General features: G+C 61.8%; 1 protein-coding gene across 1 annotated transcript in view; it reads right to left on the reverse strand.

Moving 5' to 3' along the window:
* Nucleotides 1-773: 773 nt before the first annotated feature.
* LOC119104285 (sushi, von Willebrand factor type A, EGF and pentraxin domain-containing protein 1-like) overlaps nt 774-26,752 on the reverse strand; it is an 83,656-nt gene continuing 57,677 nt past the window's right edge. The window contains 10 exon segments of the mRNA XM_037227981.1: nt 774-964; nt 1,288-1,477; nt 1,479-1,541; nt 2,389-2,507; nt 3,100-3,286; nt 4,232-4,383; nt 4,713-4,886; nt 5,716-5,830; nt 9,370-9,445; nt 15,372-15,489. Of these exon segments, the coding sequence (XP_037083876.1) occupies nt 774-964; nt 1,288-1,477; nt 1,479-1,541; nt 2,389-2,507; nt 3,100-3,286; nt 4,232-4,383; nt 4,713-4,886; nt 5,716-5,830; nt 9,370-9,445; nt 15,372-15,489 (1,385 nt within the window).

The raw sequence follows: 26,752 nt of genomic DNA on the forward strand, positions 1-26,752 counted from the left end.
GAGGGGAGGGATCCAATGATACATCGGGCTAGGAAAGTTGTTGGTCTGGTATTTTGAACAGAGAATTACCAGGTTTACGTTGCGGAACACTCAACCTTTCACTGAGTGTGTCTTCCCCGCAAGGTTCTATGAGTTTACGCCCACTCACTGCTGACGATACCCTACTTTCCATTATAAATCAAGCGATTTTCTGTTGGGCGAGGGACACCAACTTCCCACGTCCCTGCCGGCTGCCTTCCCCGTGGCGCGGAAGCTCGGTCCACAGGCACACTCCGTACCTCTCATGTAGGTCTCGTTGTAGAAGTTGGGCATTTCCCACGCGTCATCCTCCTCGTCGTAGTAGTGGGCGTACGTCGAGTGGTGCGACGGCGCGATGCTCTCGGCGTACGGTGTCGGTGCGCCGTAGTAGAAGTTCACCTGGTGACGAAAAGATGGTGTGAGTTTTCCAGTGAGATTGGCGGCGAACCCGTGTGCTAATCGCAGAACGGTGTCATGGCCAGCCTGATGAAGTGTCGCTGCACCTAAGGTCGCTGTTTTCTGGTGACTGAAGCCAGTCTCGAGTAACATCGCGTGTGTATCATGGCTGTGGGCTGTTGGCTTTTAAACGAACCCCTAAACGCGGACTAGACCAAAATATTTAAATCGGATGTTTGCCCAATCGCAAACCAAACGCTTTCGAAGCACAAACAGTGCCCTGGCGCCCTGTCTACTCCCGGAAAATATCACGGACAGCGGAAGGGCACTGCGCTGTGGGTGACGTCATCATCATAACGTCACGCCCGTACCTGGGAGGCTGCGTCGGGTGGCAGCGTCATGGCCTTCTGCACGGGGTCGGGTTGCTTCTTCTTGTTGGAGCGGGCGCAGATCATCCAGACGAAGAGCACGCAGATGATGGCCACGACGACGAAGCCGGCCACACCGCCGGCGATGTAGGCGAACTTTGACTTCTCCACACAGCGCTCACCTGCGGAGAGGGCCGCCGGTCAGACTGTGATGCGCTTGCCCGCCGGCGCTCAATGCTCGCCAGCAGCGGCTTCGGACGCTCCAAACACGCTCGGAGGAGCCGGGGAAACCGCAAATCCGAGGCGTCCCGTACACCGGCATCTCTGCAGGACTAGATCTCGTATGAAAAGACAGTTTTTGTGTGCCGCCCCTGTTACGAACGCGAGTCGCCCCCACCTCACCGACACGCACGTGTAAGCCTGTCCCAATCGCCGCGGTGCGACATCTGCACGCAGTCCTGGCCTGCGCCGTCGGCGCATCTCCGTGCCCGGCGCGGAGCCTCACCGGTGAACGAGCCGATGCAGCTGCACTTGGGCATGCCGGTACGCTCGTCCTTGACGCAGACGCCCGAGTTCTCGCAGAAGTTGTCACACCGGTCCGAGCAGTTGAAGCCGTTGCCGCTGAAGCCCAGCTTGCACTCGCACTTGAACGCGTTCGTTTCCGTGTTGATCAGACAGATGGCGTTGGCGTCGCACTTCTTTCTGGTCGCCGGCGCCGTCGCATGGGTTGATGCACTGGTCGGCGCTGGTGGCGGCAGTCTGCGGACGCGCGCGAACCACACGTTGGAAAGTGATTGGAAGATGACGCTAGTGGAATCAGCGTTATCGGTATCATGATAAACATTTGTGTATTGTTTCGAAATGCAAATTTATACCGAATGGTTTTGCATCCGTGGCTTTGTGTTCAGAGCACCTGGTAAGCATTGCTTGTTGCGTGCACCCTGAACCCACCACCCAAGTCGTGCCGCCCAGTTCAACGGATAATTTTGCTTCCGCCCCTTCGCCAGCAGACAGGAATGCGGAGGGATTTACGTGCGGCACAATACCGCACCATGATCGCTCCGGGCCTAGGTTGGCCCTTGTTCGTCAGTTGCCAGCTGATCTTTCTGTTCGATCGGGCCAAACACTACGCCCGCTCTGGGACCTGCACCCATTTCCGCTGAATAACAAGTCTAGCATATTCCCTTAGACCAAGGGGACGGCTAGACCATTCAGTTAATTCTTGACACTGGCCCCAGCAGCGACAGTGCCTCTAACAAGCCACAACAAGACAATACGTTGCATGCGTTCGTACATGATGAACATACTCTCTATTGGGCGAGCGTTGTGCACCGCCTTGGCCGACCACCGCCCACAACGCGGAACACGCGTCTTAACTGCCGCCAGCTACGAGAATGGCCTGGGCCGCATCAGACGAGCCCAGCAGCGCAGCGTACACCAGTCGGCCTGCCTGACCGGACCAGTCGCTGCTCCGCCGTTGGCAGTCTTCACGCCGGCGGCGACTGCGCTCCTTGCGAGAGGGGAGACACCCCACGGGCCGGACCGGGCCGGACCGGACCGGACTGGGCCGGCCGGGCCGGGCCGGGCCGGTCGGCCGTAGGCTCACCTGCTCGGTGGTGGTGTCCGGCCGGCACTCGATACACGAGGTCTGCTGCGACTGTGGCTGGTACGTGCCCAGCGGGCATGACATGCACCGGTTACCGCCGGTCGTGTTCAGGAAGGAGCCTGGCAAAGCAGGAGCGCCGGTCAACACCCGGGGCGTAGAGGTGGCGGGCCCGGGCGGTTTTGCCCAACACCGGGATCAACACTGCGTCCACCACAACACAACGTCCCAAGCGGCAAACGATCGAGCTCCAGTGGGCATGTAGAAATCTAAACGCTTTTTGTAGCTGGGAATCTGGAACATCAGAGGCAGTGTATGCGACCACCGAGTCAGCCCCGCTGCAGCTGAAGCAGCACTACACCACACTGGGGTACACGGACAACTGCGGTCTCTCTCTCTCTCTCTCTCTCACCACTCTCTCTCAGCGTTCCTGCCCCCCCCCCCCCCCCCCCCCCCCCCCCCCCCCCCCCCCCGGAGGCATTCATCCCACTCCAGCTGGACGGTTGCCCTGATTTTACCGACGGTTCAGCGGTCACCAAACAGTCACCAGCCGCCCCAGCCCACGCCAGGCTCCGGCCGGACTGGCCGGCGAACCAGAGCCGCCCCGCTGTCGGCCCCGCCACCGGCCCCGCTGTCGGCCCCCGCCACCGGCCCCGCTGCCGGCCCCGCCACCGGCCCCGCTGCCGGCCCCCGCTGTCAGCCCCCGCCACTCACCAGGCTGGCAGACGGGCAGCGAGCAGTCATCGACCAGCGCCGAGCCGGTGCCCAGGGTGGTGGTGCCCTCGGGGCAGGCCACGCACGCGGGCTGCACGCCGCGAGTGCGGTACGTGCCCCGCGCGCACGGCTGGCACGTGTTGTCCAGCGACAGCTGCTCGCCGTTGGCGCACTCAGCCTTGCACTCCTGTCGGACAGAGGTGACGGTAGTCCACAGGGCATCCGCGGAACAGATATTAATTCGGTACCAAATGGAAATGATTTGGTCGCAATGAAAGCGCAGGCTAGGATTTTTGGAGGCGTGGAATCTACTCTTGAATGTTCAGAGTCATACCAGTCGTTCCAGAAAAAAAAACAGATGTCCAGCATGTAGACACACAAATTCAGCTAATAGAGAAATATATGTGTTTTATGAGTAAACGTCATTACTACTACAGCAGAATTGATCACGGCGGAACAATGACAACTGCAGTTTTTGTGAATCAGCTGGGTAGCATTTCTTGGTGGCGGAGGTGGAGCTTGGGTAGCAAGCTGAAGCTGTGTTAAATATCCCGCAGAATACACGTGCTCGCTCATCAGCCAAGCCGAAAGCAGCCGGCGGGCGGGGGTCGAGCTCTCACGGCAGAGACGCTCACCAAGGCCGGGCCCGGCACCTGCCGTCCGCCAGGACCACGCCCAGATGGGCCGGGGACAGACAGGAAATACCGTCGGCACAGCCTTGAAACTCCGAGGCCTAGCGACACCTTCCCAATCGAGGATGACAGGCAGGCGCCGCGAATTGGAGCCGACCTCTAAGACAGTCTAAGGAGCACAGCGGCCCGCTCTGGGCGGGCACGTGCCTCTCAGTACGCGACAGAAGCGCACCTCTCCCACCCTTTCATCGCCGCTCTTCTGTCCGTCCTTTGTCTTCCATGCCGACACGCCAGCGGCTGCCCCAGGACGTCGCTGCCCCTTCACCTGCCGGCCAGCTGATCTGTGCCGCGCCGGCGGTTCACCAGAGATCTACCTCACTTTGACCCGCTCGCGACCCCCGCCAGTGACCCGTGACCGATCCCGTGCGTGACACGTGACCAACCCCCGCTCGTGACCCGCTCGTGACCTGCTCGTGACCCGCTCGTGATCTGTGACTGACCTCTTTCGTGATGCTCTCAGAGGTGCGCGTGGTCAGGCCGAGGCCGCAGGGCACGCACGAGAACTGGCCCTCCTCCGGCTGATAGTTGCCGAAGCCGCATGCCTTGCAGACGCGCAGTACGCTGTCGTAGTAGCGGCCGGCCGAGCAGCGCTCTGTCCAGGTCAGATAAGATCAGATAAGGTCAGATCAGGCCATACCACCAGCGCCTGAACAATCAAGCACACACCTGGCCATCGCATCTTTGAGTGACAGCACAGTGCGCACATGACGTTATGTGACGCACGCATCCAAACTCTTCCTCCAAACTCTTCCTCCAAACTCTTCCTACCACAATTCGTCAACACCCCAACAACCGAGCGCTCTTCAACACCGCCACTCATGATATTCCGGAGGGGCATTAAACCGCACAGCAGCAGCTACCCATACAGCAGCCACATTAAACTTCGTCAGCAGCTACCCACGGGACTCCCGGGCCACTCACCCTTGCACTCCTCGACGCTCTGCGCGCCCTTGATGGCGGTGACGGCCGGCTTGCCGGCGATCTCTGGGCATTTCTCGCAGCGCGACTGGCCCTGTTCGTTCTGGTACGTGCCCACATCGCACTTGACGCACGTGCGTGTCTCCCGGTTGTAGAAGGTGCCGGCCGCGCAGGAAACTGAGGGGCGACCAAAGGGGTCACGGTCAGGCGGGGTCGGGGTCACGTCAGTGGTGACGTCAGGGGAGTGGAAATGGGATGTTCAGCGGTCACGATCGAGGCGGGGGTCCGGGGTCACGTCAGTGATGACGGTCAGGAGGAGGGGAGGTGGGGATGTTCAGAGGTCACGTCAGGCAGGGTCGGGGGTACACGTTAGTGGTGACGTCGGGTCCAGAGCTTGACGTCAGGGGAGTGGCGGTGAGGATGTTCAGGGTCACGTCAGATCGGGGGCTCGGGTCACGTCAGTGGTGACGTCAGGGGAAGTGGACGGTGAGGATGTTAAGGGTCACGTCAGTCGGGGGTCGGGGTCACGTCAGTGTGAGTCACGGGCATGAGTGACTATGTCAGGGAGTGGAGTGAGGATGTTCAGGGTCACGTCAGCGGGGGGTCGGGGTCACGTCAGTGGGTGACGTCAGGGGAGTGGAGGTGAGGATGTTCAGGGTCACGTCAGGCGGGGGTACGGGGTCACGTCAGTGGTGACGTCAGGGGAGTGGAGGTGAGGATGTTCAGGGTCCGTCAGGCGGGGGTCGGGGTCACGTCACGGTCCGGCCAAGATTGCGGCAAGCTTGGGCATGTTAAGGCCACGGCCAACAGTCGGGGACACATACACGGACACTGCGTGCAAACTTAAAAGACTATGTCGTTATAAGTTATATGACTTTTTCAATTCTGAATTTCCCATACAGCTAAACAATTTTACATCCCCTCCGGCTGGCGAACTTCAGACGAAAGCAGCAGACAGCGCTGGGCCAGGCCGAGACGTGGCGAGCGGGGAGGGGTGTCAACTCACCGCACTGGTCGCCGACCACCACCTTGCCCTGCTCGCAGAAGTACTCAGAGTCCAGCTCGAGCGAGGACGGGTCGGGCACCACGTTCGGAAGCTGCGACTGAACATCAAACTCTCCCTGCCGGAGGTCAGGGACACACTGTCAGAGGGTGTCACGGACGGCGCGCTGTCAGCTGACGGACCGGCACGCGCGAACGAGCGTGCCGGTGTAAACATGAGCCGCTAAACAAAACGACTGCTATGTTGAACACCACAATGCTCGCATAAGCCACGACATGCAGGGCTTTTTCCGTTTTGACGGTCTACGTGCCCAGGTAGCACTGCAAACCACCACCCACACCCAGCCTCCATCGGACAGCCTGTCGGCCGCCGGACCGCCGGCCGGAGAGATCAGGGCCCGTCAGCGGCGGCAGCGGCGGCAGCGGCACCTCGCAGATCACGACCGGTCTGGGAGCGCGCCGCGCCGCCCTCCCACGCAGCCGGAACCGAGACGACGGCGCCGGCAGCTGAAGCAGACCAGCAGCGAGCAACCGCGCGTGGCGGCCAACACCGCACGACGACCGCATTCGTGCAACCCCCCTGCCCTCCCCGCTTGCTTGCTCACTCGGCAATGGATGTTCTTCATCCCATCTGTCAGGTTCAGGCTGGGCCTGCCCTTGCACCTGCGAATGCGGTGTCGGCCGCCGGGACTGACGCTGCCGGGCGGCCGCCGCCTCCGCCGGTCGCTTTCTCGTCAGCAGGTCTCGGCGAGAGCGCCGGCCAAGTTGCCGGCACGAGAGGACCGGCCGAGTCTCCGGCACGAGAGGACCGACCGAGTCGCTGGCACGAGAAGGCCGGCCGAGTCTCCGGCACGAGAGGACCGGCCGAGTCTCCGGCACGAGAGGACCGGCCGAGTCGCTGGCACGAGAGGACCGGCCGAGGTCTCGGCACGAGAGGACCGGCCGAATCTCCGGCACTGGAGGACCGGCCGAATCTCCGGCACTGGAGGACCGGCCGATCATCTCCGGCGCTGGAGGACCGGGCCGAGTCTCCGGCACTGGAGGGACCGGGCCGAATCTCCGGAACGGGAGGACCGGGCCGAATCTCCAGCACTGGAGGACCGGCCGAATCTCCGGCACTGGAGGACCGGCCGAATCTCCGGCACTGGAGGACCGGCCGAATCTCCGGCACTGGAGGACCGGCCGAATCTCCGGCACTGGAGGACCGGCCGAATCTCCGGCACTGGAGGACCGGGCCGAGTTTCCGGCACGAGAGGACCGGGCCGAGTCTCCGGCACTGGAGGACCGCAGTTGCGGACGGTCAAGGAACTGACCAGACCGTCGAGACCTGAGGAGCCGAGGGACCTGCCGCGCCAACCGGACTGAAGACGGGACGAGGTTTGGCAGCTGCAGCACCGACCGTATCAGGGAGACCTGAGACAATACGAGCCTAGCGAGCCAGGAGACCATCTCTATGAAGCCGAACAAAGCCGAGACGGTGGGGGTGCGACCTCAACAGAGAAGAGCACGCGATCGCCAATCGTAAGCCGTCGCCGGCAGATAAAGCTCCAGCGAGCGGAGGCTTTCCCACGGCTTGATCGGATCCAATTCTATATGAAGCGGTAAGCAGAAGCCGAGGAGCGACAGACCGGTTGTGGAGATGGCATGGCGTGAGCTCTCTGCCGATGAGATCACCAAGGCAGCAGGGTGGTCCGTGAACAAAGACACGTGCATTCCTGCCGGCGAAGCAGCAGTTATCAGCCTCGTACGCGGGCCGTCATATTAAAAATAGGCCGTCCAGCAGCAGTGTAACCGCAACATGCGCTGTGCAGGGCTAAATTCGTTGGCACTTCGCTTTCTGTACTAACAAACACGTAAAAACGCACTAGAAAACCGGTTTGTGGTTCCTCCACTGGCCCACGCGTCGTCGAGGCGGTGTGCAAGGTTACTGAGCGGCCCCACTTTGATCGGATTGGCCGCGGACTGACGCTCCAGCACGTGATCAAAACACGCCAGCGACCTCTCAGCGAGACAAAGCCCGGCGCTAGAATGCCGACCGCGGATCAGACCGCATTCTGCTGGCCCGACGGAGGACGCCGGTGCTGTCGGCAGCGTGTTGGAGACTTGGACCAAACAGCAGTGAGTGCCTCACATTTTAAGGATGGTGTGCACTTGTTCTGTTACGAATAGACGCCCTTGGGCTGCTTGCAGCGCTCCACAGTGCTGACAGATCATCTCTGCCGATAAAGAGGCGCGATTGCGGGCTATTACGATGACCGCCACATGGGCATGATTGCATAAGCACAACAATCATGTGCCCACATCAGCTAAGCAATGAGCGTGATTGCCGTGACCTCTCTGACAGCTCTGGTGAATGAGGAGCAAGGTCGCACAATTCAGCAGCAGATGCGGTCGAGGCTACAGCAGCTAATCTGACCGGAACGGCAACACGGGACGCACGCCCGCCAAAACAAAATTGACATGCAAACTAGGGTTAAGGCGGTCCCGACGCGCCCAATCCAGCACGGCTTTCCACGGTGCGGATCATCCCACCGCGTGAGCGGACTTATTACCGCGCTGAATTCTTTCCTGCGTGGAGGTCGCCGAGCTCGTTTCGTCCGGGAGATGTCACATTTCAATGTGAAAACAGCATTTAAACTGGGCACAGCGTACAATGCCGTCCGACCCAGCTAGCCAGCCAGCAGAGAACTCCAGCACCACTGGCACCCAGTCCTCCAGCACCAGCAGTCCTACCACGCCCGGTCCGCCAGGTCCGCCAGCCTCCGTCATCGGATACCAGCCCCGCCAGTCTCCGTCATCGGATCACCAGCCCCGCCAGTCTCCGTCATCGGATCACCACCCGCCAGTCTCCGTCATCGGATCACCAGCCCCGCCAGGCGGCGTCGTCCGTCCGCGCTAATGGCGCACGCTCGTCGCCTGTGTCCATTTTCCATGCGGTGGGGTGCGGCGGACGGCGTCCACGCCGCGATGTTCGCCGGCCCGCCAGCAAAAACCGCCAGCGGTCGGACCGCACCGCCCCGGGCGCCGGTGTCATTACCTGTGCCATTGTTCTGGGGAGCCGGGCGGACGGTGCGTGCGCGGGGTGCGTGCGGGTGCGAGTACGGATGCGGCTGTGGAGCACGAGCGGCCGAGCGCGGTGTCAGTGACAGTTACTGAATGGCGCTATGTTCCGCACGGCGGACAACGCTGAATGCCAGCCACCGGTGGAGACAGCAGAGAACCGCCGGAGCGCCGCTGGCTCGGGCCGAAGCAGGAGAACCTCGCCAGGCATCCAAGGAACACGGACCCGCCCGGGCGCCGCGCCGCCGGAGGGCGACAATCCCCGCCGATGGGCGTGCTCCCGCGCGCGTGACCTGTTCAGCGCGAGCCACACGGTGCTTCTGTGGCTGTCCTGCCGGACCGTTGTGTGCTGTACCGCAACGTTTGCGTTCCCCAGCCGTCATAGGCCGTGACTGGACACGCCCATGCCGGTTTCGTCTCTGGTCGGCCGCTGTACGGCACATATAGCGCTTTTCCACCAACAAGCGGCATCACCTGCAGCCCACCTCCCCCATCCCTTCCCTTCGGCTCTGGCTAGGCTTACGAGTGACCACCTCGCCTCGGTTCGTCCCCTGAGCGCGCCCCTGTGCGGGCACGCCTCGCCACCCTTGGCACTCACCTTCTCCAGGATGATCCTCTCGATGAGCTTCTGCACATCGGTGGCTTGGTTCGTATCCGGGTTGGTCACCGGACCGCTGGAACGGCAGGGCGCACGTCAGACACAGAACGGGAGTGCGCACGTCAGACACAGAACGGCAGGGCGCACGTCAGACACTGAACGGCAGGGCGCACGTTAGACACAGAGCGGGAGTGCGCACGTCAGACACAGGACGACGGACACGCTCAGTGTGGACGCCGCACGCTGGGCGACGCACGGTAACCAGCTGAGCAGCATATGTAACTCGACGTAGGTGTATGCATGTATGTATGCAGAGGCAGCCAAAGAGGCATGCCAGCGCTGCTTATGAGAAGCGAGGAGAGGTGAGGCAAGCTGGAGATCTGCGACAAACACGTCCCGAGAGAGAAACCTCGAAACACGGGTAAGTGGGTAAGCAAAAATACCACGCACCATCGACAGTGGCTTTAATTTCGACGATTACCAACAGTCTCTAGTACTGTCTACTCCTGCAGCAACCCTCGAGTGTTCTACGCGGTGTCTGAACTAGGACAAGGCTGGCACTCTGCAGGCCTCCGGGGCTCCCGCAATATTCCAAACCTTATGCAAATTAAATGGCCTATGCAAAGAAACCGTACCATGCATGTTACACACTACAGTCTCAAATAGCCCTGGCGTCCTTCTGCCCGGTCTGGTGTCTTAGAAGCAAGACAAAGCAGGCCACGAAATCGTGCTCAATTAAACACCGTCTCAAAGGGAGGAGGGGCGCGACGGGAGAGGGAGGGAAACAGCGCCGGAGAGAGTCGACAGCCGAGCAGCCCGGATCACCATCGCCAGACGAGAGCTCGCTGCAGATCCGGTTCGGCACGGCCACGGGGCCAGACGTTCACGGCCGGTACGTGGCCGCGCCCGCCGCCGCGGCAGGGCACACAGGCCCTCCCGTCCGGCCAGGGTTTCCGCGAGCCGACGGCGGCTCCAGCGCGCCTGTTTTTGTGATGCGGGACAAAAACAAGCTGCGGTGGGAGCGGTGGCGGAGAGGTATGCGGCCCGGGCTCCGACGGCCGGCCGACCAGCGCGGCTCCTGACGTACATACTGCGGAGGAGGGGAGAGACCGGAGCGAGCGTGAAAGAGGGAGGGGGGGGGGGGGGGGGGCGGGCGCATCTCTCGCGACCGGACCAGACCGGGCCGGGCCTCGGACACGGCCGACTGACGCTGGAGAGGCGTGTCTCGCCGCCAGATGGCGCGGGGCGCGGCGCAGACGGCCCGGCGTACCGCTGCGAGTCCGGCGGCGCGCACCTCTCGCAGACCGCTCCCGGCGCCGCCCACGTCCCGGACTGGCCCAGAGAGTGGCGTCCCACCCGAGCGGAGAGGAGCGTGCCACAGAGCCGAGAGAAGGGGAGCGCCTCCGAGGGACCGCGGTATGCGGCCGGCCATGGCCGAGCCGGGGCGCGCCGCCGGGCAGAGGCGCTGCCCGGCTGCCCGCCCGTCCGGCGATCTTCCGGCCAGGCCGGCGGCGTCGCGGCGGACCGCTGGCCGCCACAAGCAAGTGGGCCACGCCGCCGAGCGCGTCACAGGTGCGCCACTGGCGCCATCAAACGCCGCTTACACGGCGGCGAGCAGCGCCGCTCCGGCCGTCAGGCACTCGGCGCCGGGAGATCTCGCCGCGGAGACGGCGAGAGCCGTGGAGATGGCGTCGGAGCTGCGGACGGGCAACTCGAGCTGGGGGAGGCGGCTTGACGTGCAGAGAGGCTATTTACAGCCGCCCGAGACCAGGCGGTCCACGGCGCCGACAATCACAGAGGCTGATGTGCCAGCGTCGTCCGCAGAGATGGCGGTGGCGGCACGTAGGCGCGTTACAGTGAAGGGCAGAAGAACCAAGAGGAGTGTAGCCGACATCACGGAGAGATCAAAAGTAGACGGAAAGAAGCCGGCGATGACCAGAAATCCGCAAAAAAATAGCTTGCAGGTACGAGGGCCTCTAACTTTTCAGCAGAAGCAAAGCACCCTAAGCCTTTCATTGGAAGACTGCATCACAAATCACTCATTTTGCAGGTGTGGGCAAACCGAGCTAGTTTTCATGATTATCCCTCTAATTCATTGCAACGAAAGATAGCAATGCACTCGAAGAACGTATAAATTTCGGAGGAGTGGCTGTGGCTGAAGGCATGACATGCGGCTGTGGACGACGACCCTGTCGGCGGGCCACAGCCCTGTTAAAACCAACAGTGGCGCCTGCGTGGGCTTGCTCGGCTGTCAGCGTCTGGTCAACAGAACGCCTCAAACACCGCTGAGACGGGGCCGGAGGCGGATCCCGCGCCGCCGTCTCCCACCAGTCAAACCCAATTCGCGATCGACACACTGTGGTCGCGGCGCGCGATCGTAAGTGAAACGTGAGACAATGCGTTTCGGACGGTTGTAATTGGAGACGGGCGTCGCTCGGCGGGCGTCACGAACCCGTCCGCACGCGGCCGCTCGCCCCTGCCAGCGCGCCAGCCCAGCGTCGTCCGACCCCATTCTCATCGGGCGTGCGCACGCGCGCGAAAAAAATAGGTCTGAGGGGTGGTCACACGGCCGGCGCCAGCCAATTCGTGAATTAAGCTTGTCGTTTGGCCACGAAAAACGCGATGAAATGTAGGTGGCAGATGGATTCTCCCGCCCTCCGGTGGTTGTTCATGGCTGGAACCGTACCCGGGGGCTAGTGGGTGGATGCCAAACACCAAGTGAAGACGCCATTTGGAAATTTATGACGCCTGGATGCAACGTTTTCAGTACGTGTATGAGCGTTTTCGGACTATTTTCTCCCCGGAAATTTACTTTCTACGAGCTTCTACGAGCTTCTCCAACTCTTCCAGGTGGACCTATGTTTCGCACCAGCGTGACAATGACAAGTTACCAAGTACAACACTACGACTAACGCATGCTGATCGCACCGAGAAACTCTGGCAATTTGGTCGATATAATACGACCATACACGACCCATAACTGCAGAGCCCATCGCGGCACGGAGCCCCCCCCCCCCCCCCCCGCCACCCAGCCGTTCGACGCCCGAGCCAGCCGTCAGCCGTCCCCACCCCGTCCGGACAGTCGTCCCCACTCCGTCCGTCAGCCGTCCCCACCCCGCCCGGACAGTCGTCCCCACCCCGTCCGGACAGCCGTCCCCGTCCCGTTCGGACGGTCGTCCGGACGGGACCGCTGCGCTATTGGTCAGGGTGGGGTCACTGGCCCGTGTGAGGAGGCGCTGCCGGGCAGGTCGGCCGAGCCGCTGGCCAGCGCCGGAGAGATGCGGACCGGCGTCGACGACAGGTGGAGCTGACGAGGCCACTGAAGTGGCCATCACGAGGGGTAGAGGCAGCCTAAGGATGGGCGGAGCTGGGTCACAGGGGCGGACGGCGCTGGGAGTTCGGACAGGAGGTCACTTATGTAGTGTACGGCCAAGGATAATATTCAAATAACGTATGTATCTAAGAAGGAAAGCACGTAGAGAGACAGCTTCGCGTGCTCGTTTTCCTTAACCAAGAATCAGAATTGTTTAGAGACCGGAAAAGTACCGTTCGTGCTCAGCCAAATACTGGATGCTTAGCATGGTCGGATCAAAACAGATATTGGGATTAGGAGACCGTCGAAAATATTTGGAAGCCGAGCTATTGCACGATCCCACTCCCTTATAATCACCAGAATCCCCCCCCCCCATCCTGTCTAGATCCCACGGCTGGATCTCTGGCGCGTTGCGGGGGGCGGGGAGCATAGAGGGCACATCACGACCCTGGAGGCGAACACACCCAGGGGAAGGAGCAAGCCACTCACCTCACGCACGCTAGCTCAAGTTGCGACACCAGGTGTTCCATGCCTCTGCCTGCACACATGAGCAACTATCGATTGTTGAACGCATCCGAGCTGACAGTCGCGGCCATCCGCCCGACTTGTCGAGGACAATACGTTTTCTTCCGTGGTGCCGTCATTGTCACAAATCGCAACAATAGGCCGTAAAACGGCTGTGCGCCCGCGCCGCCCCCAGCCACCGGAGTACGCAAAACACACCGCCCGTCTGGGTCCACCTGTGTTATTTCCGGATCAGACAGCAGCGACGCACGTGAATTATTCATCAGCTGCCAACCCACCTGGTGCCCTCCGGCCCACCCGCTGTTTGGTAGGCACTGAAGGCCGGCCTGCTCTGGCCTATCAGCGCGCCATTAGCTCCCCGTACTCTTGCCCTCTCGGAAAGGGGTCCCACGTCGCGCAATTAACTTGTCGAATAACCACCATTTGCATCCGCTTCGTTTTGTGCGCTGCCTGACTCAGTGATTGACTCTGGGATTGATGTCCATGCATTTCTAAGTGCGCGCGAGCGTCTGAGGCGGACGGCGATCGGGTCGATTTCTCCGCGCGGCCGGGCGGCGCAGAGGGTCGCCGACGCGCGCGCGCACGCCGCCCCGTTTCTGGGCCGTGGGCGGCGGGGCGAGGCGAGACGTTTTGCTGACTCAGACCCGCCACTGCGGCTGTCGCTCTGAATCAGCTGTGAAAGCGCCCGGGTTAGAGAAAACCCCCCAAAAACCCGCGACCCACTGCCGGTCCATTTCGCTGGTCGAACGGCAGAATTGTGTATTTTTTCCACCGGTGTAATTATGTAAGTGGTGCACTTTACCTTTGGGTTTCCGGTACCGCGCCGATTACAGCGGCTTATTCACCAGACTGTGGGCCCTCTGATGAATGGACAAGGCGTCGCACTGTGATATTAAGAGGGTTATTGGTTCGTGGTAAATACTACCGCATGCTGACGCTTTCTCTTTGCTTCCACCAAGGAGGAAGACTCAGACAACTGTAAAAGAGCGTGTCCATCGCCAATGCAAAATGTATGGCAATTCGCTCACGAAATGGCACTGCCATCATTTTTGCATCCGTTAGTTCACCGAACTTTTTTTTTTAACCGAACACGCCATTGGCGCCCGATTTCGCTTTACGAAATTGACTTTATGCCATATTACCTAACTTAATATTGATATCGCCAAAAAATAAAGGTATGCGTTGTGCTGAGGCCGATCACGGTACGCGTTAGGGGCGGCAGCCTGCTGCGGGCCGGCCGGCGCTGGTGGCTGGTGCGCGTCCGGCGGTGTCGACAGCCGAGCGGCCCGCCTGCGGCGCCGCCGCTCCAGTCACGGCTCGTGTAACGTGAGGCTGCCGCCCGGTGAAAAGGCGTCACGCGGTCGCGAGCGTCCGCAGCGCCGGCGTGCTAGCGCTGCTGCGCGGTGCTCTTACGTCACACGCCGTTCCGCCAGTTGGCCGGCGCTCGTGCCTCTCAGCGCCTGACAACCGCTAGTTAACAGTTTTCGATGTTTCCACCGCCTGGGGGAAATCTAGATTTACGGAACGGTTTGACACCCGGCCTCGCAGGGAGAGAGACGCACCGCGACGGACGCGGCCGCGCTGGAGCATCTCTATCTGAAGCAATCGCAACGATATACGTCTATTTTCCCACAGAATCCTCACACCCAGCCCGTTTAAAATCCCTCGTGTTTGGACTCCCACAAGGTCGACTCGTCGCGCCTACGCTATTCCCCAAAACGCCGAAGCTCGCTCGTCGGTGGCCGAGTCTGACCCGGTGGCGGCCGGAGCGCGGTTCGACCTGCGGGCGGCACGTCCGGCAAGCCGGCACCGCTACCCCAGCCCCGTCCCACGCTCCCTGACCTGTGGCCGCAGGTGGGCGACCCATGACGTCACTGCCGCGGAGGAGAAGGCGAGGAAGTGGCGCGGCGGTGGTGGGAGGGCCGATGAAGACCATGAGATTTCATGTCAACTGTTACCAAAGGGTAGGTCCAGGAAGGGGCAAAGTCACTTACCTAATCAAGCGTGAGGGCGGCCATAGCCTAAAGAAGTGTGGATAGGGGAATTGAAAAACTACATCGATAAGCCAACGTATTGGTACCGATTTGAAAATCCAATGCACCGTCTTGAATGGCCCCCGTAATGTGTAACGAACATATGGTCTAAGATGTCCGGCTGGACTTACTTCTGCGCCGGGAAGCTGATCTCGACCTCGTAGAGTCCGTCGTTGTCGCTGGCCTGTCGCCGGACGCGCGATCGCTGGCCGCAGTTGACGTTGACGTTTAGGCCGTCACACTCGTCACCTGCGGGGAAGACAGGCGTCACGGTCAGACAGGCGTCACGCGCACGGTCGGCAGAAAACACCCGGACGGCCCCGGCTAGAGCCGCACGTTTGGGCCGCACGGACGACCCCGGCTGGAGCCGCACGTTTGGGCCGCACGGACGGCCCCGGCTGGAGCCGCACGATTGAAGCGGCGAGGCACCGGAGCACCATCCTTACCTTTTACGAAGCGAAAACGAGAGACGAGAAATTCCCTTAAAATTAGCAAGGTAGTGGCGAGTTCACTTGTTTGCGTTTCACCGGAAACATCCCGCTTCAGCTGACAGCACACACGAGGGAGTGTGAAGGGGGGGGGGGGGACAGGAGGGCATCTCAGGCCGATCCGGGCCGTCCCCCCACACAGAAGGCCTCTGCTGCCTTCTGTGCTTCCCCCTCCCCACCCACCCGCCGCTCCGCTGGGACCAAACACCATGCTCGTGACCTAAGAGAGGCGGAAACGGCGCGCTCGAGGCCGGAGAAACGAGCAGTCGCCAGCCGAGAATGGGCGGAACTGTGACAATGTCATGTGGACGTGCACTGGCGGAAATTTCGTCACAGCGACGGCGGGCGGCACGGGTTCACGACGCGTAGAGGTGGGCGGTGCGAGTAAAAGGCTCACCGGTTTCAGTACTTGACAGCCTTCGCGTAAATCACGGTTCTATTCCCAGCCCCACGGGAAATTGGGACGTCGAATTACGCTTGACTGTGGCGAATTGATGCATAGCGTTTAGCGTCTTCAGTGAAAAAACGGCCATGTGTACATAGAACCTTGTCCAAAGATATTGTTGCTGAAGGTAGGGAATTACCATCGGAATGCATACTAACAGTTTGATGAAAATAATTTTTAGAGCGCCGTTTGGATTACCCACCGGTATGGGTTAAGCGGCAGCAGCTTATTAGAGCATGGCGCATTGACCTGGATAATGTGGCCTTTGCCTAGTCCCAACTATACGAGCCTGTTGTGTGGCCCGAAAACCTTCTCGCATATCACATTCATTATAAGCCCGAGACAGCGCGTGACCAGACAAGCAGAGACAAGTCCACAGCGCAACACAATACAATCAAACCAAGCCGTCTCCGCCCAAGCAGTGCCGCCTTCTGACGGCTGAGAACATGCAGTGGTATCTGAACATCGCGCCGCACGCCCATTGTGTCGCGGTTTGCAGACATGTCCGCCCACAATCGACACGCTGCCGATGCCGGCCAAACACGGCTGGAATGTGTGAGCCCGTTCGGCAGAGTCCGGCCCGGCTCAGACACAATGTGCGCTCTTCACGCGTGGGTGAGCACTAGGGAAGACGTCCTAATCTACCGTCCCAACTGGAGCAGCAAACCCGCTGCGATAACGCCGCGAAATGCACAACAATTTAAAGCTCCACCTCGACCCGGCACGTGTTCTATATCGAACAAAGCCGGCGGCTGCAGCGGCCTGAGGCGCTCCACGAGCCAGCGCTGCCCGGAGCCCGTGAGAGACGCCGCCGCCGATGGCGCCACCAAGAGTCATTGTCCGCCGACGGGCGGCGCTCCAGCGAGGCAGGAAGTCTCACGGGCAGCCGGGGAGCACAGCTGGCTGGCCACCGCAGTGCCCCTGGCGTCGGACGTAGTTGGAGGCGCCCAGTGTTGACACGCGGAGGTGCCGCCGCCCGACAGGAGGGCGCCGCCCACACCGCCGGATGACAGTGCTTGACACCGTTAGTTTGCCGGGACATGGGAAGCTGACATGGGAAGCTGCGCTTATCTGGCGCCCGGGTGACGTTTTCGGCAGAAAATAATAATGCGATGTATATAATGATGTAGTAATGCGATAATAACGCGATAGCTGCAAGCCGCACATCCGAGTTTACATAAGGCGTTGATATAAGCCGTAGTTCACGCGCAGTAGCTGATATGAAGAATAAATGACAGTGCCTGTCTGTAACCGAAGTGCTTCAGGAGTAAACATGACCACTTGACATGCCAAGACACAGCGCGTAAATGTCTGTGTGTGCGTGGCGCAGGCCCGACGTCGTTGTTTTATGAGACGGGCCGGCGCATTCGGTGTCTGATGGCGTGCCGTGCGGCGGCGGGGGGCCACCGTCAGCGGCCTCTGGCCAGGCTCGGGGGGACGGGCCCGTGTTTGGCCGCCGGGTAGACGGAGCGAGGGACGATAATCCCAGGCGGAGGGAGGAATGAGCGCACCAGCCGGCGGCGTTGGTGGCGGCGCCGGTAGCAGGGTGCAAACAGCAGAGGCCAGCCGGCCCAGTTGGGAATGCGGAGAGGGTCGGCACAGCCCGGGGCGGTACGCACTGACGCCTGACACCCGGTGCCCGCCCGTGCTCCGTACAGCCGCATCAGCAAGGACTGGATCCACCGGAGGGGTCGCAAAACAGCTCACACGATATGAACGCCAGCGCAGCTGAAATGATCGGTCGGCGCGTGTCACTGGTGTGGCCGCCAGCGCGCCGTCCGGCAGTCCAAAGCTCCGAACACCCAGCGTCCACGTGAACGGAATCTTAAGAGCATTTCCCGCCTCGGTGAGACGGGCGCTGGACTCTATCGGCGCTCCCCCAGCGCTCCGCCCATCGTCCATTACCGGGCCGTGGGCCGGTGCTGAGCCGCCCGCCCCGCTGATTAGACCTCGGCCGGCGCTGGTCATCGGCCGCCTGCCGCCGCGCGCCGATCGGCCCCTGGCCGCCGCTACGCGCTCCCACCGCTGCTCAGGACTGGCTGGAGGTCACGGGCCCCGCGTGGCGATGGCAGCCCCTATCGGCCGCGGCGTCACAGGAGCGTCCCCGGCGATGAAGAGATAAGCCTCTGACAATGGGGTGCTGCGGTGCCTCGCGGTCCTGACGGGCGGCGCCACCGGCGGAGCAGCCGGGCGCCACCGTCGGAGACGCCCGGCGAGGAGCCAGGCGACATCTGCGGTGCCGGTGCTCATGGACGAAAAACGTTTGTAGAACGGTGTCTCATGAACACAATTTGGAATATTCAGGCCATGCTGTTGGAAATGCAGTCCATCTGGGACATGTAAAGCGAGAGTTGGCGAAACAGATGTAGACTAACGTAAATCTATATGCAAAGAAGATCGGCTGGGAGACGAGCAGGGTATTAATGCAAAGTCGTCAGATTCAACGGACAAATCCTATGCGGGCTAAGTTAATGCTATGCGTAGGTTCCCGTCCGTCAGATTCAACGGGCGGGAACGTAGCTTATCAGCTGCCAGATCAGGTCAAACATTACCGAACAGCCATCTGACGTTTGACAACATCTGACAACCTCCCCCACCACACCATAAAGATGAGTCCGGAGCAAAGCCGTACCGCCGGGCTTTTCGGTTGGCCTGCTCAGCCCGGCTGCCTAGTCAGAGGCCGACGCGGTCGGACCGGGACCAGTGGTCCGGACCGGGACCAGCGGTCCGCCTCCGTACCGGCGGGTGACGAGACGGACAGCGTGACGGCCATCTGGCGCCGGGCAGCGGGCCGTGACGGCCGCCGCCGGGCCAGGCCCGCGCAGCGCCGCCCGTCACCGGTGGCCACCGAGCCCTGGCGCCGCCGTCTCGGCAGTCACTGGGGGCCGACGCCCGCCGCCGGAGGGGCGGGCGGTGTCCGCCTCAGGCCCAGCGTCAGAGGCCTGTCCCACGTCGGGCCAGGCGTCCTCCGGTACGGACCGGCCCTGCTCACCAGTGCACCGGCAGCCGCAGACGGGACACGGCGGCCGCAGACGGGACACGGCGACACCGTCCCGTGGAGAGGGCCCAAAACTGGCGCACGCCTTCAGTGAGACTCATCATCCAAATCGACAGTGTTTGGAGAAAACAAGGCGCTAGTAGCCGCGGCAGCGTGCAGCGCAGAGCTTATTTAGTCTCCAACCACCTACAGATTACAGTATGCTTGTGCATACCCACGCGATGCGTTGACCTAGTGTGAGCGTGCGACCCAGGCGTCCGGTAGCCCGCCGTGACCGCCCGGTGTCCGCTCGCTGGGGTGTAAGTGGGGCGCGTCTCCACCGGCGGCCGACGACAGCGCGATCCTATCGCGCGACCCATCCCAGCCGAGCGTCCGGCCGCCGGCGGCAGGCTGCATTAGAGATGAAAACGACCGCGCTGCATCCCAGATGAAGATCGGTGCGCCGCGATGGTATCGGCCGCGATCGGCCGGCGCCCTGGAGAGGCTGAAACGTCGCCGAGAGAGGCTGAGAGGCGGACACGTCCGGACCGGGTGTAATTGATGGCTGCCAGGCCGCGCCGGGAGGCCGCTCTCCATAAAGAGCGAGCCACGGCTCTTGGAGTTCAACCAGAGAGGGGTGGTCAGAGCACGGGACCTGAGACCGGGACGTCAGAGCACGGGACCTGACACCGGGACGTCAGAGCACGGGACCTGACACCGGGACGTCAGAGCACGGGACCCGATACCGGGACGTCAGAGCACGGGACCTGAGACCGGGACGTCAGAGCACGGGACCTGACGCCGGGACGTCAGAGCACGGGACCTGAGACCGGGACGTCAGAGCACGGGACCTGACGCCGGGACGTCAGAGCACGGGACCTGAGACCGGGACGTCAGAGCACGGGACCTGAGACCGGGACGTCAGAGCACGGGACCTGAGACCGGGACGTCAGAGCACGGGACCTGACACCGGGACGTCAGAGCACGGGACCCGATACCGAGACGTCAGAGCACGGGACCTGAGACCGGGACGTCAGAGCACGGGACCTGACGCCGGGACGTCAGAGCACGGGACCTGAGACCGGGACGTCAGAACACGGGACGTGAGACTGGGAGGTCAGAGCACGGGACCTGAGACTGGGAGGTCAGAGCACGGGACCTGAGACTGGGAGGTCAGAGCACGGGACCTGAGACTGGGAGGTCAGAGCACGGGACCTGAGACTGGGAGGTCAGAGCACGGGACCCGAGACCGGGACGTCAGAGCACGGGACCTGAGACTGGGAGGTCAGAGCACGGGACGTGAGACTGGGAGGTCAGAGCACGGGACCTGAGACCGGGACGTCAGAGCACAGGACGCGAGAGGGTGGGGCCCCGCTGGTGTGATATGCGCCGCCGAGTGGTATTGTGGTATTGAAGAATGGGATCTGATTCACGGAGTCTGGATTAGGTTAGCTGGTGGTAAACTTTAGTGGAATTTCCAACCAGCTGTGACCCCAGCATGCTGATTTGCCAGCGGTGTGAATGCTGTAAAAGGATTCCAAACAGCCAGGCTTTGAACAGAGACTGCAGCGAGGTGCAGAAGCCGAAACTGTCTCATAAAACAAACAAAAAGATCCATAACGCCGCGCGCCGCCGCTGGAGACTGCAACGCTGCGCGCGTGGCAAAGAGCCCAACGTACCGCTAGCTGGGAGACTGCATTCCAGTACAGGCCAGGAGCGTCTGTGCGCCAGTGGCAGCGGCGCCGCGCCGAAGGCATGCTAATAAGAACACCATGGGACCAGAGGCGGAGCCAGGAACCCGACCACGTCGGCCGACAGGAACGATTCGACTTTGCCTCAAACGTCGACGCTCAGCAAGGCCTGGCAGCGTCCGGTAAGACGCTGCTGGCCAGGCGATGTCGGCGACGGTGTCGGGGTGACACATGGAGGCCCGGCCGCTGCTGGTGCCGCCCATGCCGCCCGGGATTGGGGACACGGCTAGCTGTGTTCGCTCCCCGGTCGGCAAAACAAACCCATTACCGGTGGTCCCGGGCCGCGGGGATGGTTCGCCGACGGAGAGCGGGCCGCGCCGCTGGCTCCGCCGGGCGGCGCCACCGGGACGGCAGGACCCGGACTCCCCCGCCGGGCGGTGGCACCAGGACAGCAGGACCCGGACTCCCCCGCCGGGCGGTGGCACCAGGACAGCAGGACCCGGACTCCCCCGCCGGGCGGTGGCACCAGGACAGCAGGACCCGGACTACCCCGCCGGGGTGGGCTGTTGGACCGGCGCATCCGGGACGGAGTGACCTCATGTTTCTCTGCGATCCGCGCCCTACATAGCGTGCTGGAAATACGCGATCCTGGCGTGCCACCAGGAAGCTCCAAAAGCTGGCTGTCAATTCTGTCAAGGCAAGTCAAGTTCAAGTCTGCGACTCTGCTTGCGAATGATTGGACAAATTATCAGGTTCTGAGGTAATGCTTGCGTAAGGCATACTTTGCACTTTTGTTAGACCCAGTTGGTGTCGGTTCCATATTGGTTTTCCATACATCGCACATGACCTATGCAGAACACTGCCTCCGCCATCAGAAATTCTGGCTTGGACGACGCCGGTGATTTGGCGGCCGTGCGCGCGCGCCATGACTGCGTCACGCTCCCGCGCAATAATGGAATCTCAAGTTTGGCCATTATCCCTCACGGACGGCCATGACTCCGACTCCGGTAATGACGCTTGACGCACTTAAAACCGGTCCGGCGTCGCCCTTTGGTGCGCGGCGCACCGATGGCACCAATTTCATGATTGCTCACAAAAAAGAAAACGGAAGAGCCATGAGCCGTCTCACGCGTGACGTCAAGTGAATATGGCTTAAACTCGGTGCACTCCGCCCCCCCCCCCCCAATCCATACGCCCCCCGCTCTTTCAGCCGGAGGCCCGCTCAGGGGAGTAGCTCGCGAGTCCGTGACTCTCAGCGAACGCGGGTCACGGACTTAGGGCGAACACACCGAATAACAAGGCCGAAGGGCCCACTATTTCGCACTGATCACGGCAGCCCACCAAGGCACTAAATCAGTGGGACCCAAAAAAGCCGAAGTGGATATCACAAGGGCCTGTGTTGCTCCTCCCGAGACCGCCTCTATGAGATCTCCTGTCCCCGTTCCCTCAAGGTTGGGACACTCCTCACGAAATTCCTGTGCGCACCATCGCTTTCTGTTGTCAAACCCAAAATCTGCATACTGTGGCTCACCTACCCGATTTAAAACCTCAACCTGATAAGCGTTGAGCCCATTGGCGCATCCTAGTTGGCCCGCTCGCCCAGGTCCGCAGTCTAACACCAATCAGCGGCACTAAGCCTCTATCAGCGGGTACTCCAGCAGCGCATCTGCCTGCGCACATCGCGCTGTTGTTGTCCCGTCCCTGAACGCCCCATGAATACCCAGCAGCGCCGAGAGACAAAACAAACAACACAGACCGATTCGGCGGGGTGCGCCCTCGCCTTGACGTCGCTCGTAACTTGTGGGGCCGGTGGCGCCGCCCGGGCGGGCCGGCCTCGACTCATCCGGGCCGGCGGGCCGCTCCCCGGGTCACCGGCTGACCTGGGACGGGCCGGGTCACTCCCCGGGTCGCCGGCTGACTCGGGACGGACCGGGCGCTCGCGGACCGGCCGCCCGCGCCGCCAGACGCGTCGCCGGCGTCGGGACCCGGTGTTTCGACTGGCTGAGCGACCCCTGGCGTGTGCCGGAGCTGCCGCTGCACGGCCAGGGCGCCTGCGGGCTCATGTCTAGGAGCCTGCAACACCGGCCTGGTGGATGCAAATTGAGCAGCACCGTGCTCATGGTCCCAATGCCGGGTTAAGTTGGGCTTTTACACAACATTTTAACCCGCTCGACTGGAAACAATGAGATGTCCCCACCACAATGCAAATTAATAACGAACCAGAGTAACAAAAAGTTGCAGCCAATGCCATTTTATAGCGGCAGTCTAATTTGCCTCACTCGGAAGGGCGCCGCCGTTTGCTGAGGTATTTCTCTAGCTGGTGACGAGGCTTTCATCCAAAGCCACATGGCTTGACAGATTCTGCGAGCCCATCTGCCGTGTTTTCTCCGCCCTGTAGCTGTAGACGGTGGTTGTTCGGAGTTCGATAAGTTAATGGACCATCGGGTGCTCCAACCGCGTCTGATAGGGCTGAGCGCCGCCAAACCGCACCTCGAGAAAGCCAGCCCACATCTACGCAGTGTGGCGCAAGCAGCCACAGGCCCAGGAACAGTGACAAGCCCGCATTGCTTCACATGACCAAACCATCTGGGGCGGGGGAGGGGGAGGGGGAGGGGGAGGGGCAACTGCTGTTTTGTTTGCATCCATCTCACACACATGTTTTAATAGTGGTGAGGTGATGTAAGCCCACAGTGTGTAATTATACGGCGTGTAAGTGGAGCCCCTATCAACTACCGCGTCAAACAGTCTGGCTAAGGCTGGGGCGCGCCATGGCAAAAGTCTTTCGAACAGTATACAGTAATTGGACTGCATCGTTCTCCTCAAAGCCGTGTATTCATCAGCTGGGGACAACAATCCTTTTGGATTAGAAAGTCAGGCGGTCAATAGATGATATCGCTTGACCAAAGCGGGAGCCTTTTCACGGAACGTGCACGAGGATGGCGGTGAAACTGAAGATAACAAGCACCACATTCGAAAACGAGACCGAAGTTCTTCCGGTATGCTCGCAATGTTTTCGTGTTAGACGGATAACACAAAACGCCACGGTCAACGCCTTTCTTAGAATTACGTGGAAAGCAAAGTGACGGAAACGGCGCCGTGATTTGGGCGGTCGCCACGGCGGCGTAGATCTGGCTCCTAGTGTGCAGCCACCGCATAACCGTCGGAACCAGCGCACCCCAGGTGAGAGGCCTGCAGCTACAGCGGAACGGTCTGATCAACCAGTCACCTTAGTTTTACTGCTGCCGCGGGAGAGCTAACGAGGAAATCAAGCTAACTTTAGTGGCCAGAGTAATAAACGCCTTTAGAAACTTCACATTCATTCACATCTGTGGCAAGCGACGTCCAAGATCGCGCTATAAATACACATGCATTACGTGCATCGGCATATGAAGTAAACAAAAAGAGCCGGGGAAACCCTGGCTACCCCAGCGCGGCCGAGCAGCACGACCCCCAGCACGGCAGCTCGAGCCGACGCTGGCGGCGACGTCGCGCGCTGACGTAGACGAGCTCCCGACCCGCAGACAGAAGCGCCATCGATCTCATGTCACGTGTAGGGTCGTGACTACCAAAACAGTCCCGCTGCGGGCTTGCACTCAACGGAGGCCGGGGCCCCTAGCCGAGCAGCGCCGGAGCCCCGAGCCGAGCAGCGCCGGGGCCTCTAGCCGAGCAGCGCCGGGGCCCCTAGTCGAGCAGCGCCGGAGCCCCGAGCCGAGCAGCGCCGGGGCCTCTAGCCGAGCAGCGCCGGGGCCCCTAGTCGAGCAGCGCCGGAGCCCCGAGCCGAGCAGCGCCGGGGTCCAGCAGCGTTCTGCGGCCGGAGCCGGACGCCGCTGACCTATTTGCCACATATACGAGGCGTGCCTCCTGTGGTGAGGTCATAGCGCTAAACTGAACCGGACGGATCGCGTTTAACGGCGACTGCTACCGCACAAGAGACTCGCCAGGTCTAACCAGGCACGAGGTGACCGCGCAGCTAACGCCGGCGGGCTCAGCAGACGCAGGGTCAGCTGCTGACGCGTCTGGCCACGAGGGCGGGTAGTCAGCCGCGCGGCAGATCGGCCCAGCGGCTGAGTCAGCTCGGCGGCCCAGCGGCTGAGTCAGCTCGGCGGCCCAGCGGTTGCGCAGATAGTCTGAGTCAGTGACGGTCGAGTATCCACCGCTGGCAGTAGGTTACACTGAGTCACTGGGCTTGACTGGGAGCGGACCTGGCCGGGTTCACCGCCCTCCGGCCCCACGTCCGGTGCCAGTCTGCTCCGTCAGGCTCGCTCGCTAGAAACGCATGTCATGTTGCAGTCGCCGTGGGCATGAGCCACGTTTGCTTTTCCCACCGTTTTGTGAGCGTCTTCATGCGCCTGCCACGCACTGACGGGTTTGCTTCCACAACTTCACAAAGGGTTCAGACAACCTCCATAGGTTTGAACAAACAGCTGTCTTGTACAGCTTCCAACACGTTTCTTAGGTGTTCCGAGCAGCCGGCAGAACTCGGCCTCTGATGTGCTATCTAGGCAAGGGAAGTGTGCATCATCGACCATTGGGTCAACACGTCCATATTCTTGCTCTCAGCGGCCAACCTGTCAACGTGAGCAGACAGTCTGACGGCCCGAGCTGCTGGTCTGTCATCAGCAGCCAATCTGTCATCATCAGCAGCCATTGTAAGCTCATGTCTACCCGTCCATCAACAGCCGGTCTGTCACCGCCAACAGCCAGCTCACCGGAGTCTTCCTCCTTCAGTCACGAGCAGCCAAACTGTCACACTCAGCCAGAGGGCTCGCCTGTCAAAGAGTCTGCCTTCCAGACCAGCTGCCTGCCGCTCCCAGTCGGCATGCCTGCCCCTCGGTCACCGGCAACCACAGCAGTCGGGCAGCAGTCACCGGCAACCACAGCAGCCACCGCAGCAGTCAGGCAGCAGTCACCGGCAACCAGCCTGCCGCCAGCGGACCGTCGATGACGTCGGCCGGCGCCCGAGCCGCCGCGGCCGCCGCCGACCGGTGACGTCACACATTCCGCACCGAGCGAAGACGCGCGCCGCCGCCGGGTCGACGACCCATTTCTAGCGGCGGCGGCGGCTGGGCGTCCGGCGGCGGCGGCGGCGGTGGCGGCGGCCGCCGCCGTGGGATCCGTCGCTCCGTCAGTTGCAAACAGACGCGGAACTGGAGCCTGGGAGTGGCCGGCGGCTCGGCCGGCGGCTCGGGCGGCGGGGGAGCGGCAGGGCACCCAAGCGATCGCTGACCGTGAGCGCGGCAGCGCAGCGCGGCCGAGGGCCGTCCGCCAGCTGACCTGCCGGGACAGCCGAGATGTGCCGACAGCCGCGCGTACCGCGCCCGGCCGAACGCGCGCCCCGACTCGGGTTTCGTGACTCCGGATCCTGACTTAAGCTCATGACTCCGGCTCGTGACTCGAGGCTTGGGCTTGTGGCTCGGGCTCGCAACTCGGCTAGTGACTCGGGTTCGGGACTTGGGCTACTGATTCCAGTTGTGACCCCGGGTTGATGACTTGGACTCGTAACTCCGGCTCGTGACTCTGGCTCGTGCCTCGGGGCTCGGACTAGGTCACGGCGCCCTCGTCTATGGCTCAGCATCCTGCCCGATGGCTCGCCACTCTGCAGACGCGGCAGACGCCGGCAGTCAGTCGGCCCTCTCCGTGCAGGTGCAGCTCTGACACGGAACTGCCACCGGCTGGATCTGTTCCATATGAGGAGATGGGTTGATCGATAAGCTTTGGACCTCGTGCCAGCGCCGGCTCTGTGGTCCTCCGGCAGAGGCAAGGACGGATACCAATTGCAGTAGAACCCCCGAAACTGAAGAGTAAGGTCCCCAAAGCGCTGAGAGTGCGGCATGGAGCTGAGACTAGCTACCGGCATCGCACCGGTCAGTTAGCGGCGCGTGCAGCGTTTGCCGCATCAGGTCCACGCTCT

Source organism: Pollicipes pollicipes, unplaced genomic scaffold (assembly GCF_011947565.3).
Source record: "Pollicipes pollicipes isolate AB1234 unplaced genomic scaffold, Ppol_2.1 Scaffold_6052;HRSCAF=7182_pilon_pilon_pilon, whole genome shotgun sequence".
In the NCBI taxonomy this organism is placed as follows: domain Eukaryota; kingdom Metazoa; phylum Arthropoda; class Thecostraca; order Pollicipedomorpha; family Pollicipedidae; genus Pollicipes; species Pollicipes pollicipes.